Genomic DNA, 20,544 nt, shown 5'->3' on the forward strand with positions numbered 1-20,544 from the left:
GCAAGAACCTGCCCCTTGTCTTCATGTAGTAGGGCTACTGACATCACTCAAGTATGTGCTTTAAGTATATGCTTGTCGTTAAGTTAGTGTTTAATTACTGGGGCCCATGCCTGACGTACTGTGTAAATTATGGAGGTTTGGGTTCCTCGGCCACATTTAAACGCTGGAGAAACATATTGTTTGGGCTTTGGGGTTGCTTCCTTTGGTTTTGTTTTGTCAGGATGGAAAAGCTGATTTTAAAAAAAAAATTGATTTCTGGGTGGTTTTCAGTCTTTTTTCATCTCTCTGCTCCTTCAAAATCCAGTCAATTCTTTTCTAATAACCACCCCGATACGAAAAATTGAAATGATGTGTTCTGATTTTTCCAACAGCATGTTTTCCTTTTTCTTTTGGTTAAAAATATGCACTGAGCTGGCCCATTCATGCATGTGGCATTTTACTCCAGATAGAAATAAGTGTGCTTTGACTTTGGGAGGTTTTTCTGCACCCAAAAGTTCCAGCTGCGAAAGCATTTCTGCATTTTAGCAGCTCCATGTGTACTACATGAGCAGTTCTTAAGCATCTTTGTTAGGGTTAGAGCTGTCTCCTGCTTTCAGGCAGACGGCTATATTGGCAAAGGAGAAAAAATTGCGTGCTAAGTGGAATTTAGACTCAAAAAGTCCAATTATTCTTAAAACAGGTTGTCCTACACAGCTGTCTCCTGACACACTTGTAGTGCAACAGGAGGAGGGGGTGAGGCAGTTCTCAGCAGCCCCACGTTTGATGAAGGGCCATGTGCTTTGCATAGTTGTCAAGGCTGTGGGAAAATCCTCGTCGTGCGGCAGGGTTACAGAGCTGTGCAATGGAAAAGACCGAAGTCCTTATCTGTGCCGTATCTTAATCTTTCGTGAGCTCCTCTCCCTCTTGCTTTCGAAGATTTGACTCTGCTGCTCTGTTTCTTGCTGTGGTTTGTATTTGAGCTTTCGTGGGACGATCGCAACCAAAACCCTGATTTAAAATTGTGTTTGCCAGGATAAGTACAGCAAAACTGGGGGGGATAACAGGACAGAGATTGAAGAGAACTGCGGCTTTCTTTGAGCCCATTTCTGTGCAGTGCGAGGAGCAAAGGATGGGGAGAAGCTACCCCAATTCTTTTTGCCACTATTAATTGGCTCTGGGTAAGGTCTTTTGTTTTCTTACCAAGAGAATTCCTGTCCCTCCGTACTGCGTTCAGCTGGCAGTGTTTCCAGTTCATCCCCCCCAGCCTCCCTGCCCTCACCAGCTAGGGTCCTGTCGTCTGCCTGGTGAGGAGCTGCTTCTGTGCCCATTTTGCTTTCTGACACAGCAAAAAAAGCTGCTGTTTGGCTCAGGAAGCTCATGCTCTTTACCCACCGTATGGAAAGAAAGGAAGCGTGGCATTAAAAACAACCGGTGAACTATAAAATGCAACAAGAAGCAACTTCTTCCTTACATGCCCCAGTTAATCATTTTGCCTGTCTGTGTTGCTTAATAGATGCACCGAGTGCCCGATGCAAGCGTTTGTCACTTTGCACGCTATCCTCTCTGCACAGACCTGCTGCTCAATGTGCATTTCTGGGTGAAGGCACCGTGAATTCGGGCGTTGCAGCTTTCCCTACCATTTCCCACTACGTTCATCCATGCCGTTTAACCGCTCCAGCACTCGCAGACAGCTCTGGCCTGTGGCATTGTTCCGCTTCAGCTTCGTGTTCAGGAAAGCCGACCTTGTTGTGCTGAAGGCTTAAGCTGCTCGCTGAGGTGGATTGTGCTGATTAGATTGTCCTTCGTGTTCGTGCTGTGGGCAAGCTGTAATCACATGAGTAATGTTAAAAATCTGCCGAACCCTGGAGGCCGTAAGCTGTTGCTGCAGCCAGCGTGGCTAAGCCAGTTTGTGTAGCCACTGGCTGCTGTGTTTAACTAGCGTCGTGTCTGATTGCCTCTGGTGTCCGACCCAAATGGTCAGCTGTGGGTGCAAGCAGGGGCTTTCTGGATGAGCAAGAGGAGAAGGTGTGGAGATGTCACGCCTCTGGAGAAGCAGCAAGACATCTGCTCCACGCTGCCAGACTTTCTGCTGTAGTACGTACCTCGCTAATGCCAATGTGCTTGCCTTTGCAAAAGGAATTTAGTTTCTGAGAGCAGAACATCCTGATGCATTCATTGTAGAAGTTCTAAAAGAAATATTTCATTTTCTCGTTTGTATTTTACAGAAACCTGTTTCCTGCAAATCTTGTTGCTGCAGCTTTCCGAACGGTAAGATATGTGCGGATTTTGGACATGAATTGCATTGCAGAGAGACCAAGTGACTGCTGTTATTTAGAAACAAACCAAACAACAACAACAAAAAGGCCAGAAAGAAGTCATATAACTTGCAGTAGATGGAATTTCTAAAAGCACCTGATGTAATCAGACATACGAATTCCATGGCAAATGGTGTGATTTTGCAGGGCTCTGTATGTTCAGGGATGAACTCAAGTCCTCCTTGCCTCTGTGCTGCCATTGTCACAGGTAATTGGCAAGCATGAAAGCTGTATCTGAAGAAGTAAGACCCAAAGAAGTGCCCTGCTCTTGTGAGGTGTCTAGCTTCTTTATCAAAGTAAACTGTTGGCCTTGATTTCCAGGTGCTTTACTGACAATTTTAATGTCTGTCTCACCGTTTTCTAGTGGTGAAACAGTGCGAGCACCACTTGCCTTCCACAGGGGCCAGTGCAACTGTGTGGTGCATGAGCAAGAGCAGAGTAGAGGAGAGGGGAATTCCTCTGCTCCTACCCAAACCTGGGAGCTCGGTTGTCACATAGCACCTCTCTGTTCCCACATGGGGAAGGAGCCGCATGTGCTGTTGCTCCCCTTTTCCTGCACAAGGCAGGATCATTTCCTCCACAGTATGGTCTCCAGAGAAAGTTCCTGATAGTAGCCTCCTTTTTGTGAAATACTAGGTGATAGAGTTACATTGATGATCTGCTCAGCAGAAACTGTTTTTTTTTCTTTCTTTTTCCTTACCTGCAGTATGTAACAGAGTATAAGACAGTGCTCAGAAATACTACCTCTGGAAATGTCACGGTGGAAAAGGTAAGGTCACTTCTTCGGTTTTTATACACACCCATGGTAGCTATAATAGTTGACTGCCTCACAGTCTTTAATCCCTTCCAGCACTCATAGAAAAGAAACAAGATACTTCTCTTTGTCTGCAACTTAGACACACAAGCCTGATGAGTTAGTCACAGTCACAAAACAAAGCTATGATGGATAAGAGAGTTGGACTCAACTAAGCTTACACTTGATACCTTATTTTTAAGACATGCTTTCCGAGACCCAGACTCACCTGATCTAAGTTTTGATTAGTCCCTCTGCCTCGTATTTCCAAATAATTTTCTGTAGCCTTGGAGTTAACTAGCAATCAGAAAATCAAACATCTTCATTACTGGCCAGAGCCAACATGTTACAGATCCAGCAGTAATTAACTTTGCCTTACAGACAGCATGCTACAAAACAGACCAGGCATCTCACCCTACAGCATTTCACCTCACTCCAAATGAAATGTCCCATGTGCTTTTGTGGGATTTTGGGGAGACAGGACTGAGCCTGGAAATGACTTTCAGTTTTTTTTTGTATTTCTCAGGTTTGCTCCGACTGTCTAAAATGATTATCAGATGTACTACTGTGTTTTTAGTATGACTTATATCTCGCTAGGGCAAGACCTTTGTAATGTTGTTGTGGAAGGGCTGAGGTGGGGCTTGCCCACCAGTTCCACCAATCTGTGTGGAAGGCAGTTTATGCTCTGAAGCGAATCCCGAGTGCAGGAAGTACTGGCCTCATTACCTTCTCCTCTCCATGCGTGGCGTGTGAGCATACGACGCAGAATGCTGTGTTTTCAAACTCTGCTTTGGGCTCACGGGCTGAACTTTCACCAGTCCTGGAGGCAGGGAGGGTGGCAGGTGACTTCGATGGCACAAGAGCTGAGCAGGGGAAAAGTCAAGCCTTCTATCCCGCAGCGAGCAGTTTAACTGGGGAAGAAGGCAGCCCCATCTGCTCGGGCTCTGCCCATGCCTGTAAGATCGCATTAGCCCAGATCTGCGCTCACCCTATCTGACACGGCTGCGTGGGAATGACTGCAGAAGAGCCATGTGACCCCAAAAGAGCACTTTCTTTTCTCATGCCATTATATCCTCAGGCAATACATGCCTGTGCAGCCTTGTGCTGCTGCAACCAATTTCAACATGAAAAGCTGTAACAATATGTACTTAGGCATGTGTGTTTGCTTACAGAGTGTGAAGTTATTCATTTAAGCAGGAGTAAATGGAAGGTGGATAAGGCTCCTCTTATTCATCTTCAGTGAATAAGATTGGAGGAGCTTCTTGCCAACCAAGCACTGGTCGGGGCCAACCATACCCATTGGACGTAGGCTCAGACACGGAGCACTTCTAAAATTCTTTTTAAAATCATCATGCCTCCTCAACAGATAAGAATGCGCCTTTAGTCAATTTGAAATGTGAGATTATTTTTCAGTTTTCTTGCTTTTTTTCTCACTTAGCAGGTTCCAGATTGAGGTAATATCACAAAAAAATATTCTGAATTTGTCACTGGTGTCTGGTTTTGCCAGTGGTTATGATGTAAATGTTATTTCCCCTATTACTTTCCCAAAACTTTCCTCAGTTTTTGGAATGAAACTAGATCTCAGCTTCTATAATTACAGAAGACGTCCTACTGTCTCTAGGGAAGAAGGGACCAAATAATAATAAAAACAAAAAATACCATCTCAGTGTTGTTAGCTCAGTTTCAGTACTGGTCTTGTTAGCGTAGCAACCACATAACCACCAAGTGATTATATGAAGGTGCTTTATTCAGCGCTGGAAGCCGGGGCAGGTGCCCAAATCTGGCTTCAAGTCCCGTTACTTCCCAGCCGTTATTTATACATACAATATTGCGTCAGGTATACATATTCATTACAGGTTGCAACATCAGCCTCGCTTTTCATTCTAATTAGCTCCCCTCCCCTTTGTACATGCGTGGCGCACTCTGGTGGTCGTCCAGGTGGTCGTCCAGATGAAGTAAGGAGTCTTCCTCTCCGCTAAACTCTTTCACCTTTCTCACTCGACGCATGCTCCCTCCGCTCCTTGGTTCTGCTTCAACTCATTTCATCATCTCCAGGCCCTTATCCAAGGTCAGGTTGTACCTGTTCCCTCCCAGGGTTCCCCTTCAACGATTCCTTTAAATGTTCAATGTACTCCCTAGGTTTCCAGTATACATAGATTACTTGATAATGTAAGTACATTTAATAATATTTAATTATACCGTATGATCCATCACCTGAGAAACATTAATAGAACATCCATTCGATTCTCCCCAACACTAACATTTCCCCCCTTTGAAAATACTTCACTCATACCAAGAGCAAGTATTTTCATTACTATTAAAACATAATTATATACATCCTGTTTACCGGTAACATGCATATTCGGGTTCGGTTCAGGAGACTCATAAGGTTTTCCATACATGATTTCATAGGGACTTACTGACATCCCACTTCTTGGCTGGCTTTATTCTAATTCTTAGCAAAGCTATCGGTAAGGCCTGTGGCCACTGTATCTTAGCCTCCTGACAGATTTTGCTTAATTGTCCTTTTAAAGTTTGGTTCATCCTCTCTACTTGACCACTAGCTTGAGGCCTCCATGGGGTATGTAAGTTCCAGGTAATTCCTAGTAACCTACTAACCTCCTTAACCACATTGGCAATGAAATGTGGTCCCCTGTCTGAAGAAATACCCAATGGTACACCAAATCTAGGGACTATTTCCCGTAGTAACCATTTTACCGTTTCTTTAGCTTGGTTGGTTCGACAGGGAAGGGCCTCTGGCCATCCTGAAAAAGTATCAACCCCTACCAATAGGTATTTATAACCTCTTGCTTTAGGCAGTTCCACGAAATCTATTTGCCAGTAATCTCCAGGCTCTATTCCAGCTCTAGTTCTCCCCATCTCAGCATGTTTCCTTGCTACCGGGTTATTCTTTAAGCAAAGCTCACATTTTGACATTACTGACTTTGCCATTGTTAACATGTGTACCGAGATGACACCTCGTTTCAAATAGGTCACCATTGCTTCTGCACCCCAGTGACATTCATTATGTTTTATTTGTAAGATTTCTCGCATTACTATAGGAGGCATTATAAGTTGTCCTGTCGCAGTCACATACCAGCCGTCAGGATTCTTCTGGGCCTTCATCAAATTTGCAAGTCTCTCATCTTCTGCTGAATACTTTGGGTTTTTAGGTAATTTAAAACAAGAGAGGCCTACCTTCGATGGAATTAGAGCCATTGCTTTCCATACTTCACGCGCAACCTTCCGGGCCGTCAAATCTGCCAGTCTGTTACCTTCTGCAATCTCTGACGCCCCTCCTTGATGGGCTTTACAATGCATTATGGCCACCTGTTGGGGTTTCTGTACAGCTGTTATTAATTTCAATATTTCTTCCTGATATTTTATATTAGTCCCTTGTGAGGATAGCATTCCCCTTTCTTTCCATAATGCCCCATGTACATGGATTACCCCGAATGCATATTTTGAATCTGTCCAAATATTCACATTCTTACCCTCGCTTAGTTCCAGGGCCCGCGTCAGGGCGACTATTTCTGCTCGTTGGGCTGAAGTCCCCGGAGGTAGGGAATTTGCCTCGATCACTACCTTTGATGTAGTTACTGCGTATCCTGCATAACGAGTCCCATTTTCCACGAAGCTGCTTCCATCTGTGAAAAGTTCCCAATCTGGTCTCTCCAGAGGCTGATCTTTTAAGTCTGTTCTGCTGGCATAGGTATGTTCGATGATCTCCACGCAATCATGACTGAGGTCTCCTTCCTCCGCAGTTGTTCCTAGAAACACTGCTGGGTTCAATAGGTTAGTAGTTCTTAAGATTCATTCGGCTGGGCGATAGCCAATGGCCCCCCTTTTGCCTGTATTAAAAGGACTGTGGCTGCCATGGCCCTTAAACACGAGGGCCATCCGGCGCTTACCGCATCCAATTGTTTAGAAAAATACCCCACAGGTCTTTTCCAGCTCCCAAGTCGCTGGGTCAGTACTCCTAATGCCAATCGTTGTCTCTCATGCACAAACAGCTGAAAGTCCTTTGATAAGTCCGGCAAGCCCAAGGCAGGCGCCTTTATCAGGGCTTTTTTTTTTAATTTCTTAAAGGCCTCTTGTTGTGGCTTTCCCCAGGTAAATGTACAGGCCTTTTGGGTTTCATAGAGGGGCTTTGCTATGAGTCCATAGTCCATTACCCACAGTCTACACCACCCGGCCATACCTAGGAAAGCCCGTAGTTCGTGCAGATTTCGCGGCTCGGGGATTTCACAAATAGCTTGTATTCGGTTAACTCCCAATTTTCTTTGTCCTTGAGAAATTTCACATCCCAAATAAATTACTGTTGTGCACGCGATTTGTGCCTTTTGTTTAGAAACCTTGTACCCATTTAGTCCCAATTGATTCAAAATATCAATAGTTACCTGAATACATTCTGACTCTCCTTCGGTAGCTATTAATATATCGTCCGCATATTGTAGCAGCAAGTATCGGTCCTTTGGTACCTGAATCTGTTCTTGGTTAATCCAGTCTTCTATTTCTTTAGCTAGTTGACTGCCGAAGAGGGTCGGGCTATTCTTGAATCCTTGAGGCAACCTTGTCCAGGTTAGTTGCATCTTTCGTCTGTTCCGTGGATTTTCCCATTCAAAAGCAAAAAGCTTTCTACTTTCCTTGTCAATGGGTATGCAGAAGAAGGCGTCTTTTAAATCAATTACCGTAAACCACTTATATTTCTCTTTTACAGATGTTAACAATGTATAAGGATTAGCCACCACTGGGTGAATATCTTTTGTTATTTCGTTTATTGCCCTAAGGTCCTGCACTAGCCTGTATTCCCCATTAGGTTTCTTTACTGGGAAAATTGGGGTATTATATTCAGATTTGCATTCCTCCAGAATGTGGTAGCTAAGAAATTTATCTATAATCTTTACTATTCCTAGCCTAGCTTCTAGCTTCAACGGGTACTGTTTAATCCGTACCGGTCGGGCCCCTTCCTTAAGTTCAATTTTTACTGGCTGGGCTAGTTTTGATTTTCCAGGCACGTCTGTTTCCCAGACAGCAGGCATTACTGCATTTTCTACCTCTTTTGGTATATGAGGAACAGCCTTCTCTTTAATCATTAATATTTGTCCCACTTTTGATTCCGGGATTTTCATAATCAATTCTCCATCTTCAAACATTATGGTAGCGTTTAGTTTAGTTAGCAAATCCCGTCCCAAAAGAGGAATAGGGCACTCAGGTACATACAAAAATTCATGCGTAATTTCTTTGCCTCCAAACCGTAAATCAAGGGGTTGTAAGAACGGCCGTATTTCCTCCTTCCCGGTGACACCTACAATAGTAGTCTTCTTTTCCCCTATTTTACCACTTAATCTATTGAGCACTGAATATGTGGCCCCTGTATCAATTAGAAATTTTACTTCCTTATTTCCTATTTGAATTTTTATCAAGGGCTCTTTAGTTTCTTTCAATCTCTCTAAAAGGCGGAAGGTGATTCCGCTTTTTCTTGCCTGACATTATACAATTTTGACCAATTTATGGTCCGGGGCATGGCATTCTGTACCCCGATTTGTACCCAATCTTGATATCTCTTCAGCCTCCTTATTCCATCCCCTGTGTTATAATCCCATTGGGGATCCTCGGTGGGGAAGTTTTGATCTAGATTTCCAAGCACTAATCCATTACGTATATCTTCTCGGGCTCTCTCTCTGGCTGCCCGTAATACCATGTCCTTTTCTGTTGAATCCATCAAAGTATCCAGGATCACCTGGAGATCATCCCAATCGGGATTTTGGGTTTTAATTATCATTTTCATTATCCTAGCTACTTTATCTGGGTTTTCCCTGTAGGTGCCGGCTGCTTGCTTCCATATCATTAAATCCCCAGCTGAAAAAGGCACCTTGACATATACCGGTCCTTCTGTCCCCACTCCTTGCCTGAGGGGAGCGATTATTTTCCTTCCCTCTTCATTTATAGTTTCCCCTGCCCTTCGCTGTTGCCGGGTCCTATGTGACACAGGGGAGGCTAAAGTCGGGGATTCTCCATCACTACTGCTATCTTCCTTTTCTCTTTTCCCTCCCTGTCCTGGCTCTTCCGGCGGAGCCGACGGCGCAACTTCCAGATCAATATTTCCATTATTATATTATTATATTATATTATTATATTATTATATACATTATTATATTATTATATACATTATTATATTATTATATTATATTATTTCCCATAATACTTATTATTCTCTATTGCCTGATGCTGTATACAGCGTCCCTCCTTAGTACATGCACAACAACGTTCCTCAGTTTAAACTTCAAGCACCATTATTCCACAAGCATGCTGTCATTCAGGCTTTCGGCGCAAATAAAAGAATAATTCCACATACGGCAGTTCATCATATTTTCCTTCCCACTTACAAAATAGCATTATTGTAAAATTGTATTATATTGCAATGTTCCATTCTCAGGCCAAGTTTCTTGGTCCTCTAGTTTATACTGTGGCCACCAAATATTACAATAATCAATCAGCTTTCCTTTCCGCATTTCTTGACCAAAACCTCCCTCTTTCCAGTGTGCTAGCAAACACCCCAGCGGGGATGTCCACGGGATAGGTACATCTTTTCCCAGAATTTCTTTAATCTTTTTCATTTTGAGCTTATGATACGGACCCAAAAGCTGCCGGAGCAGCAACACACTCTCCCGAAAGCTGCCGAAGCAGCAACACACTCTCCCGAAAGCTGCCGGAGCAGCAACACACTCTTCCGAAAGCTGCCGGAGCAGCAACACACTCTCCCGAAAGCTGCCGGAGCAGCAACACACTCTCCCGAAAGCTGCCGGAGCAGCAACACACTCTCCCAAAAGCTGCCGGAGCAGCAACACACTCTCCCGAAAGCTGCCGGAGCAACAACACACTCTCCCGAAAGCTGCAGCAACACACTCTCCCGAAAGCTGCTGGAGCAACAACACACTCTCCCGAAAGCTACAGCAACACACTCTCCCGAAAGCTGCCGGAGCAACAACACACTCTCCCGAAAGCTACCGGAGCAACAACACACTTTCCCGAAAGCTGCAGCAACACACTCTCCCGAAAGCTGCTGGAGCAACAACACACTCTCCCGAAAGCTGCAGCAACACACTCTCCCGAAAGCTGCTGGAGCAACAACACACTCTCCCGAAAGCTGCCGGAGCAGCAACACACTCTCCCGAAAGCTGCAGCAACACACTCTCCCGAAAGCTACAGTAACACACTCTCCCGAAAGCTGCTGGAGCAACAACACACTCTCCCGAAAGCTGCCGGAGCAGCAACAGCACACTTTCCAGAAGCTGCCGGAGCAGCAGTGTGCTTTCCCAAAAGCTGCCGGAGCAGCAGCGTGCTTTTCGCTAAAAAGCTGCCGGAGCAGCAGCAGCACGCTTTCTACATACCAATAATACCTGGTGCTGACCCTTCAGCACAAACCAATACAGTTACCAATGCCGAACCTGCAGAGCTTTCGCTCTGTCTAACGGACGGCGCCTAGGCTTACCCCGGGAGCTCCCTGCCCAACCGAGCGTGGCTTTCGCCGCGTCTGACCGGCAGGCTTTCCCAACCAAATCGGTACCGAATACCCAAAGTTGAAAGCACCTTTGCTTACCACTCCAGTGGTACGTCGTGAGCAGCGGAGGTCGGTCGTGGTCGACTGCTCCCCGAGAATCCCTCGGTGCCGGCTGGAGCGAAACCGAGACACGATCCGCCTCAGCAGTGCCCACGCTGTCCCATCTGGGTCGCCAAAATGTTAGCGTAGCAACCACATAACCACCAAGTGATTATATGAAGGTGCTTTATTCAGCGCTGGAAGCCGGGGCAGGTGCCCAAATCTGGCTTCAAGTCCCGTTACTTCCCAGCCGTTATTTATACATACAATATTGCGTCAGGTATACATATTCATTACAGGTTGCAACATCAGCCTCGCTTTTCATTCTAATTAGCTCCCCTCCCCTTTGTACATGCGTGGCGCACTCTGGTGGTCGTCCAGGTGGTCGTCCAGATGAAGTAAGGAGTCTTCCTCTCCGCTAAACTCTTTCACCTTTCTCACTCGACGCATGCTCCCTCCGCTCCTTGGTTCTGCTTCAACTCATTTCATCATCTCCAGGCCCTTATCCAAGGTCAGGTTGTACCTGTTCCCTCCCAGGGTTCCCCTTCAACGATTCCTTTAAATGTTCAATGTACTCCCTAGGTTTCCAGTATACATAGATTACTTGATAATGTAAGTACATTTAATAATATTTAATTATACCGTATGATCCATCACCTGAGAAACATTAATAGAACATCCATTCGATTCTCCCCAACACTAACAGTCTGACTACATTAGTTACGGATAGATGAGAATCAAGTTTCGAAAGGAAGAGTATGATTTTTGGATAATGCATAGTATAAATATCATAGCCATACAAGCTGGGTTGCAGGAAGCAAGATGGTATTCCTATCTAATGTTTTCTTTCATCAGCAGAATATTTGAAGACGGGAAATTTTTTCTTTCTTCTTTCCGTATAAACTGTGTAGAACAAAATTTTACATTGATTTTTCTTCCACTGGTTAATAATTCCTGTCTTCTCTTGCTGTGGATATGAATAGTGGGGCACGTAGGTGTCTGCTCAGCCACATTCTTTGTGTTGTTTCACATGCTCCCTCGTGTTTACCTAGCTTTTATGGCTACATCCTCTCTGTCTCTTTGGCAGCAAGGCTTCCTGGGGCACAGACTATCTTAGTTCCCCATCTGCAGCAAAGGGAGGCTGTGAGGGATGCTGAGTTCCTCCTGTGGCCGTAGAAAAAATACACAAACTGCTCATTGCTCTTCTTCCTCACATCACATGGCTGCATTTTCTTTTCAGCCACCTACTACTGGGATAGCTCAATGTCAGCAGTTGTTTCCTTAATACACGTTTTGTTTTTAAGAGCTAAAAAACAATAGGATCTTCAGAGGCTTCAAGGACCAGAAGAGATCTATGAATCTTTCTATTAGGACACATAATTTCAGGCAAACAATAACGCGCTCCATAGTTTACCCAGGAACAAAGCTCTCATTAAAGCTGTTTTTGTTTGGTGTCCACAATGCTGCTTGGCTTGGCAGCTCCTTTGGGATGATGGACTCTTCTGTTAGAGTACAAAAAGGCTGTTCAGCATCTGCCAGTTTTAGAGGCTGGGATTGAGAGGATCTTCCGCTGAGGATTTACTGCTGGGCTTTTTCCATATTTTGCTGCAAGGAAATGAAATTCCCCGAATACTGCAGACTCTTCCCTGAACATCGAGGGGACAACTTCTGCCTAAATTCTCAGTGATAATAGGTGATGGGGAACGCTGTGTGTTGGAAAGAAATGGGTTGAAAAGGAAGAAAACGTGAGCAAGATGTGAAGGCAGGGGGGACATGATGACGACGAGGGAAACAGCTAAGAAGTTTTCGGTGGCTGTGCACAGAGTCCTCCCTCTTGTCACCAAGAGCTCAGGGGTCTCTAAATTCCAAGAGCTAGGCTTAAAAGGGCTCTGAAGTGTGAGCACCTGGAGAACAGCAGCAGCTGGGAGCAAGGTGGAGAGAGACATCTCCAAGGACGAAAGAGGACTAAACTCCGTGTATTGTCATTCTGGAGAGGGATGGGGTGAAGGACTTTGAGAAGAATTGGCCAGTTTATGCACAGTAGGCCACTGTGAACGTTAACAGAAGGTGAGAAGCTGCGTGTACCCTGGCTGTAGCTAACTGGAGGTGAGAGTAGCATGTTTTGCCCTCCTACCATTCCAGGAGCAAAATTCGGCAAGCCTTTGACACCCGTTGCTGTGAATGAGGTGGAGTGGCTGATGCTTGTGGGGTCTGAATGAACCAGAAGAGCACTGACCTACTGTAATCAGGGAAATGATGTTCCAAATTGGGCACAAGGAGCTCTCTCTGGGTCCCGCTCTGTGTCCCTGGATGCCCTACGCAGCTGGTGGGAAGCTGCATGATCCTCTTGCAGATTCAGCGCAGTTCTGCCTCGTTCTTGAGAGCAGATCGTTGGGAAGCCCAAACGGTAGCGGGTTGCTAGGCTTCAGGCTCACGCTGCTGCATTAATGAGTTGAGAAGCAGTTCTCCAGCAGAAGGGGTTTAAAGGATAGAGATACTTTGCAAAACACTGGTGTAAGTAGTGTCGTGAAATTCCCTCCCGCTAACATCCAGGTCAGGATGCTGGGCACTTTCAGCAGCCTGAAACACTGTGTGTGTTGCATAGCAAAGTTTGATACAGATTTTTTTTTTTGCCTGAATGAGAACTGAAACAAACAAAAAGACCATTCAGTGTTGTGGGTTTGTTTTTGTTTTCGTTTGTTTGTCTTGGTTTGTTTTTGTAAAAACATTCTTTGGGGTGGAAAGAATTGGGGCCCATTATGGTAAAATTTTGTTCCAAGCAGGGATTTTCATATTAACCTTGTATCAAATGAACCTGATATAAGATGTTATATAATAGAATAATAAGTCTAAAATACCAAGGTGAAAAGTTGTGTCGAAATGGCAAAGTATTCCATTTGCTCTGTGTGAACTGTTTTCTGACGTAAAAACGCGTACCTTACCTGAGTTGACATTTCTCAGAGCAAGCTTTGTTTTGATGAAATGACGTGGCCTACAAGAAAAAAAAAAGTCAAGCAGCATTATTTTACTGCATATTTATTTACTTTCTGTGAATAAATCTGTCATAAAATTCAACGCTCATACATCGATCTGATGAACTGTCACTGAAACTTAGTTAAGATTTACTATAAGGCTGCTAGAACCGTTTTCCTATCCTATTTTTACCAACAGAAGTGAAAAGTAGAAAAATGTGCACATACTGTGTACACAGACCGTTTATTGAATTAGTAGGAAGGTCTCATTTTTTTTGTCTAACTTGTCTAAGCCGGAGAAGAGTTTAGGGTTTTCAGACACGCAAAAGAGAATACAGACAAAACTAGCAGACGGAAAAGTTGCTGTGTGTGCAGAAAACAACACATTTCTTCAGACATCTCTGGAGATACCCTGAGTCCCAGTGCTAATATGCTGTCCATGTTTTCACTTCTTTCAGTCTGAAATCAAATAAATACTAACTTCGCCCTGAACAAGCAACTACCTTAAAAAAAATAATCACAGCTCCTATATCTAATTATTTAGTAGCTATCAAATAAAAAGCCAGAACCTTCAGTGTCTGTCCTCATAAACACTGTTGTTAACAGCAGTTTAACCTTCGCACTGGTTTGTGTATAATTTATTTTATCCACTTCTGTGCAGCTCTTTCTTTCCACCTGTCACTAAGAGACAGTCCAGTTCAGCAGTGTATTTCCAGAGCAAGTATCATCCCAGGCACGCTGCTTTTATCTGTAGCAGATCAGTACCCTGAGTTCTTTAGTCAATATTCATTTTAAGCTTTTAGCTGAGAATATGTTTTTCTTTCCTAGTGTTGAGCTAGTGTCTACTTAAACTAGCCAAAAGGACAAAACTTGTCCATAAATCTAATTTGTTTTAGAAGCCCTTCCAAATAAAACAAAAAATTGACATGTAGAGCTTGTACTGCCAAGTTGGAGGAAAAAAATATTTGTCAAAACAATTGTATTTTTATGAAGCCACAAGAACATTCCCTCAGTTCATGTGATACTACTTTGCCAAAAAAGTCCCAGCTCTTCTTGAGAGGCAAACCGTGAAGGAGCAGCTGACCAGACTTATGAGTAGTTTAGTTTTTGTGAATAGACAGATCCTGTTTTTTATCTTCTTACTTGTACCACACAGACACACAATTTCTGAGAAGGAGAACATGTATTTCTTCTGTTCTCTGTGCATCTCCCCTGGCTGATGTGGAGACACTTTGCTACCTTACTCTGCCTTTTTCCTCCTTTCCACTTTGTAACATTGAATGTTTTCTCATGGTTTTCACCTCGGTATAAAAATTGTGCTAAAGCAATGGAGCTAGCAGTTTCTGAAAGTAGATTCCTCTCAGAAGTGTCAGGGAATAACAGTGTGTTTGGATATTATAGTGTACTGAAGGGTGTAAGGGCAGGTACCAGCAGGCCCTTTCCCTCTTCAGTAAATCCACGCTAGCTGGAACCAAGGAATTTTGTATCAGGACTAAATCCAGATCTTGTTTGGTTCCTTTCAACCGCGTACTGCGTTTCCGTTCTGCAATGCTGAGCTGTCTCGAGTAAAGTGCTGTCCTTCCCAAAATAAGTTCTGCATGTTGACTTTAGGTCAGTCAGACAGCAACAAGACGAGATGACCCTTTTGTTGGGTTTTGCATCAGTCTCACATCTAACAAGTCTCCTTATTTTACCTCTACAGATCCCTGTTGGTAATGAGATTGAAGGGATGAATATCCTGGGCCTTGTGCTGTTTGCTCTGGTTTTAGGAGTGGCACTGAAAAAGCTTGGCCGGGAAGGAGAAGATCTCATTCGCTTCTTTAATTCATTCAATGAGGCAACTATGGTCTTGGTCACCTGGATTATGTGGTAAGTGTGTGGCTGCAGGTACATCTGCACTAGATCGTTATGGAATCTAGATCGTTCAGGAATCCCACCATCTATCCATCTCTCCAGCCTTTTCACACCAGATCCTTCACCACAGCAAAAGCAAATGTCATGATGTTACTCTGTAGTGTATTTTCTTCTTGCCTTCAACCTGTTGTGCATAGCTAAGGTATGAGATAGATAGCTGCTTAAAAGTCCTCTCCAGAACTCCATTTCAATTAGAGGAAGGACAACACTCTATTTCAAAACAAAATAAGCCCATGGCTAGCTGCCATCATGTGCCTAAAGGCAACGGTTTTGATTGAATAAATGAGGTGTGAGCAAGTGAGGAACGTGGCCATGTAAAAGCCAGGGTTGTTTGTTCTTGGAGTGCACCTGCAAATGTGCAAAATGCGGTGCCAAAATCATACTTGTAGCTTCATGCCTCGGCTTTTCTGATGGTCAGATGGTTTCTTGTACTGACCTGAAAGATACACAAGGAGATCAAAAGATAGCCCCGCTTGCTGTTAAGTGGTTTGAGAGGAGCCTTGCTGAGTGCAAGAATACAGAGCGCCGTGTGTCCACTTGGATCACAGGGTGACAGAACCTACGTCCCTTTCTACAGAAGGGGGAAATAGTCTCCGGGGGAATGGTCTCCATCCTACTGAAACAGTAGTGCTGGCTATTGAGTGTCCGTTATTTTTATCAGCAGATAATAGTGGATCTTTAAATCTCTGTTCATATTCTAAGATTTTGTTCGTTTTCCTGGGTGAAGCAGGAACCAGTGTAACTAGCAGAGAGTTTGTTTCTTGTTTGTGTTTCTCCAAGGATGCTTCTTGCAATCCCATGCCAAAGAATAGGTGTTTCCTAAGGTTTGATCGTTTGTCTCCTGCCTCTTAATGAGCAAATCCATTACTTCACTCAATTTCGTGAAGTCCAGATACATTTATGTTGTGGATGTTGCTCTGACAGATCTCACAAAGCTTTTGGCACCCAGCAGAAGCCTGTATGTTAGGAACAAGAGTACACTGAACTTTCTGTCCAGAGAGAAATCAATAGGTTCAGGCCACCTAAGCTCTGGAGCAGCCTCCTGACCAGGTTTTGTCTGTCAGGCAGTGTGAATCTAGGCCTCAGAGCAGTATCATGGTTGCTCTTGTGCAGCTGGGAGGGTCTAAGTTCCTCCTGTGAAACCAATGGTGCTAATAATACCTCACATACAAAAATAAAAATATTCATAAGGACAGTGAGCTAACAAATTAACAGTAGGGTATTTCTCACTCCCTTTCTAAAGTTATGCTGGAAAAGCTATAAGGTTACCTCAGCAAAGGTGTGTTTTCTCCCCTCTTCCTGCATTTTTTGATTCCTACTATTTTTCTCCCTCTAAGAAGCAGAAAGGTTTTAAGAAAAGACCTGAATTTACACAGGCAGATCTCTCTGTTAGTTGCTGTCCTAAGGGATTGAAAAATTTGAAGTTTGAAAGCAGCTTAAGTCTTTTGCTCCTGAGTGTAATTCTTTGGACACTGAATACTGATAAGAGGCAGTTCTTGTATTCAGCTGATTACAGTGCTAACACTTCAAGCTAATCAGATGTTATGTAATCCTTTACTTTGGGATTATTGGGACCACAGCTGACTCGTAACATTGTATTGCACCACAGTCCTTACTTCTCTTTCCTTCCTTAAGGCTCTTGTGTCATCCCGGTATTTGTCCAAAATACATTGAGCTGCATGTGCTTCCCAGAGGACGCTGTGGAATGAGTCAAATCATGTTACCAAGAGAAAAGGCTCTTTTACAGTCCCATTCATCAGCCTCCCTTGTATTTAGTAGCACTTTAGTCTCAACTCCCAGCTCCTTCCTCTCCAGCCTCCATCTTCAAAGGGAGGGATCCAGCCTCAGGTCCAAGTCCAGCGTTTGTGTTTGCAGAGCTCTTGCAGGACTGGGGCTCAGATAGACCTGGCTGATCTGGCAAAGGCTAGGTGGGGAAGGTTCAACACGCCCCTCCAGAGATTTGGCCAGTAGAGGCCAGAGAAAGGATGCTCACATTGACCTGGGACATAAGGAGGTGCCGAACAGAGGAGCTGCTCAACTGCTGAGGTCTCCCTCAGCAGACGAGGAAGAAGCGGCTGATCTCAGCAGCCTTAAGGCTTGCACATGTTTCCAAACCTTTTGAAGTCTGTGCTGACTCCACTGGTCAGCCTCGCTGAACACAAGCACTGGGTTGCAGGCAAGAGTGGGATAAAAACTTCCTTTATTCCTGAGATGTGCATGCATATCTTTTGCAGTCATGTGTGTCTGGGGCAGCGTTTCGGAGAGCTGTGTGACCTTTTAGTCTTTTTTTAATCTCAGATACAGTAATAGGTAGAGGTACTCAGACACAGGCTTGCCAAATACAGCTTTGGAGGAAATGAGGCTGGGTCTGAAGTGATTCCAAAAGTTCGCTTAGTAGCTGTTGTGCTGCAGATGTAAGAGCAGTTCTGTCTTTTCAGGGCTGTTCTCAGCTGCACTATTATGGGCAGAGGTGTGGCTGTGTCCCACATGTGGCCCTTCCCCTGGAACAGTTCCAAGCCTTTCTGACAAAGGAAACTTCAAACAAACGCTGACGTCCGAAGACATTTCTAGATAGGAGAGGTGGGAATGTACATACGTGGCTGCTGGCTTGAGGGAGGCTCTGGAAGCCTGGTCGTTTGACTTAGTCTTTCTTTGGTAGGCAAATAGCAGAGTTAATTGCTTTCTTTGGCAAGTGCATCAGCAGCTTTTAGCTGAGCTCTGCAGTATGGGTCACTGGTATGGGCATAGCTGCTTCTTTCCTACACTGAACGTGTTGGCACCCAGTGTTTCCACCATTTTAATGACCTAAATTCACCTCACTCTTCCAATTTTTTCTCCACTCCATTGACATGATACTGCTCCTTTTTGAACATCTACCTTCCCTTCAGTAGAGACCTTAGCTTAGGGTCTTTGCCTGCCTTCCTCCCTGATGCGCTAAAACATCACATCGGTGTCTTCAGCTTCAGCCAGTGTTTCTACTTCTTGCTAGGCTTCCTTTCTGCATTTTCCTGGATACTTCTCTGAGTGTCTAGGTGCACAGAGCTTTTCCAGTTTGACTGTTTGCCTTCCACCAAGCAAGTGTGTAAAAGAGGCCTTCCAAATTTGAGTAACCTGAGCATGTGGTGGGGTATGGTGTTTGTCTTCAGTAGGAGCAGCATATTCTTAGAAGAATGTTATCTCTAGAGGGGAAAAAAGCATGTTTTTAAAGGTGTTTTATTTTATTGTACTTAATGACAGGCCATATTTCTTCACACAGGTATGTACCTATTGGCATTATGTTCCTCGTTGGGAGCAAGATTGTGGAAATGGAAGATATTGTGCTTCTGGTGACCAGCCTGGGAAAATACATCTTCGCCTCTATTCTGGGCCACTTCATCCATGGAGGAATCATTCTGCCGCTCATTTATTTTGCATCCACACGTCAAAATCCGTACCGTTTTCTCTTAGGACTCATCACACCGTTTGCCACTGCCTTTGCCACTTGCTCTAGGTGGGTTTCTGTGCTTCTTCTGGGACTATAGACCAGTTGTATTAGTGACTGCAAGCTGGTTATATCCTAACACCAAATTGTGTTGAGTTTTAGGTGAAAATACTATTCCTGAGATTGCAAAAAGAGGCTACTGAGCATAGGGAGTCACACTGTTGTCAGCAGCCCATCACACAGAAAATACTGATAATTAGCTGTTGAAAACAATTCCTCAAGATACTGGGAATGTAGCATTATGCTGAATTGAAAATTCTGTGGGGAAAAGGTGAAAGTATTTGCCTTAAAAAGATCTTGCCAGCTGTCCTTTCAATTTTAAGTAAAGTGAGCATCAGTAGTGAGGGACTTTGTCCCATGATATTTAGTTATCCAAGTTCAGCAGGATCTAGAACAACTGTAGACTGATTTTGCAGGGGTAAAGCAAATTTATTAGCTAGTGTAAAGTGACTTAGCATTCTTGATGTCAAAGCTCTGGCATGAACAGCTTTTATTTGTCGTAACCAAAGACTGCGAAATTATTGAGCATGTCATTTACACTTTTCCCAAGGGGCAAGCTCCTGATCAAAGATCATAACTAAATAAAATCATTTCAGGTCATCTCCAAAAGGAGTAGATGCATGACTGTCACAGGAGCCCAGTTAAACATGAAGTAGGAGGGAGTTTATGAATGAAACCTTACAATTTATAATGCAAGAAGTAAGTCCAGCAGTGTTTTTTGATTTGCCCGTTCATTTGAGAAAGTAATAGTACAGCAGGTTTTGAGACCTTATCATTCCACAGCACTATTATGCCTCATACCGAGTTAGGTTGTGAGTTCTTGCGTCTTGGAGGTTCGAGTCCTTACCAGCTATTTCTGGATGGAAGCAGATTATTAAATATTGTGGCTCAAGACCAACAAGGAGGGACACTGCTGTCATGACAGAGAGGGACTACAAAATGGCATCATCTTCTTGACAGCCTGTTCTGCAGCATGTTAGAAACATGACAGTCATGAGGCAGCTGGCCTTTACATTCAGTGCACCCTGATGCTTTGTGTTTGATTTTTTTTTCCTATTCTATATTTCTAGTTCAGCCACTCTCCCATCAATGATTAAGTGTATCGAGGAAAACAATGGAGTCGACCACAGGATCAGCAGGTTTATCCTTCCTATCGGTGCAACTGTGAACATGGATGGAGCTGCTATTTTTCAGTGCATGGCAGCCGTGTTCATTGCTCAGCTGAACAATGTTGACCTCAACGCTGGGCAAATCTTCACTATTCTGTAAGTTGCTTGCTATTGTAACCACATCCTTCTGGCCCCCAGACACATTAAAGCCTGTGGTCTCCCTGTTAATAGCTAGCAGTTTGCATTCCACATCTCTGACTTCAAGCTAGCAAACTGCTATGAAACATAATTATAGGGTCATTAAAGAACAGAGTCTTTCAAGCTTTAGAAGACAGGCTAGAATCTCTATTTAATAAAAGGTGGGACCTGGGAGGAGTA

General features: G+C 44.0%; 1 protein-coding gene across 1 annotated transcript in view; it reads left to right on the forward strand.

Moving 5' to 3' along the window:
* Window positions 1-20,544, forward strand: part of SLC1A4 (solute carrier family 1 member 4) — a 41,526-nt gene that overhangs the window by 7,013 nt on the left and 13,969 nt on the right. The window contains exons 2-6 of the mRNA XM_080586523.1: window positions 2,205-2,247; window positions 3,001-3,063; window positions 15,365-15,531; window positions 18,833-19,066; window positions 20,128-20,322. Of these exons, the coding sequence (XP_080442649.1) occupies window positions 2,205-2,247; window positions 3,001-3,063; window positions 15,365-15,531; window positions 18,833-19,066; window positions 20,128-20,322 (702 nt within the window). The remainder of the gene's footprint in view (window positions 1-2,204; window positions 2,248-3,000; window positions 3,064-15,364; window positions 15,532-18,832; window positions 19,067-20,127; window positions 20,323-20,544) is intronic.

This window comes from Anser brachyrhynchus (assembly GCF_964034855.1).
Source record: "Anser brachyrhynchus genome assembly, chromosome: 3".
Taxonomy (NCBI): domain Eukaryota; kingdom Metazoa; phylum Chordata; class Aves; order Anseriformes; family Anatidae; genus Anser; species Anser brachyrhynchus.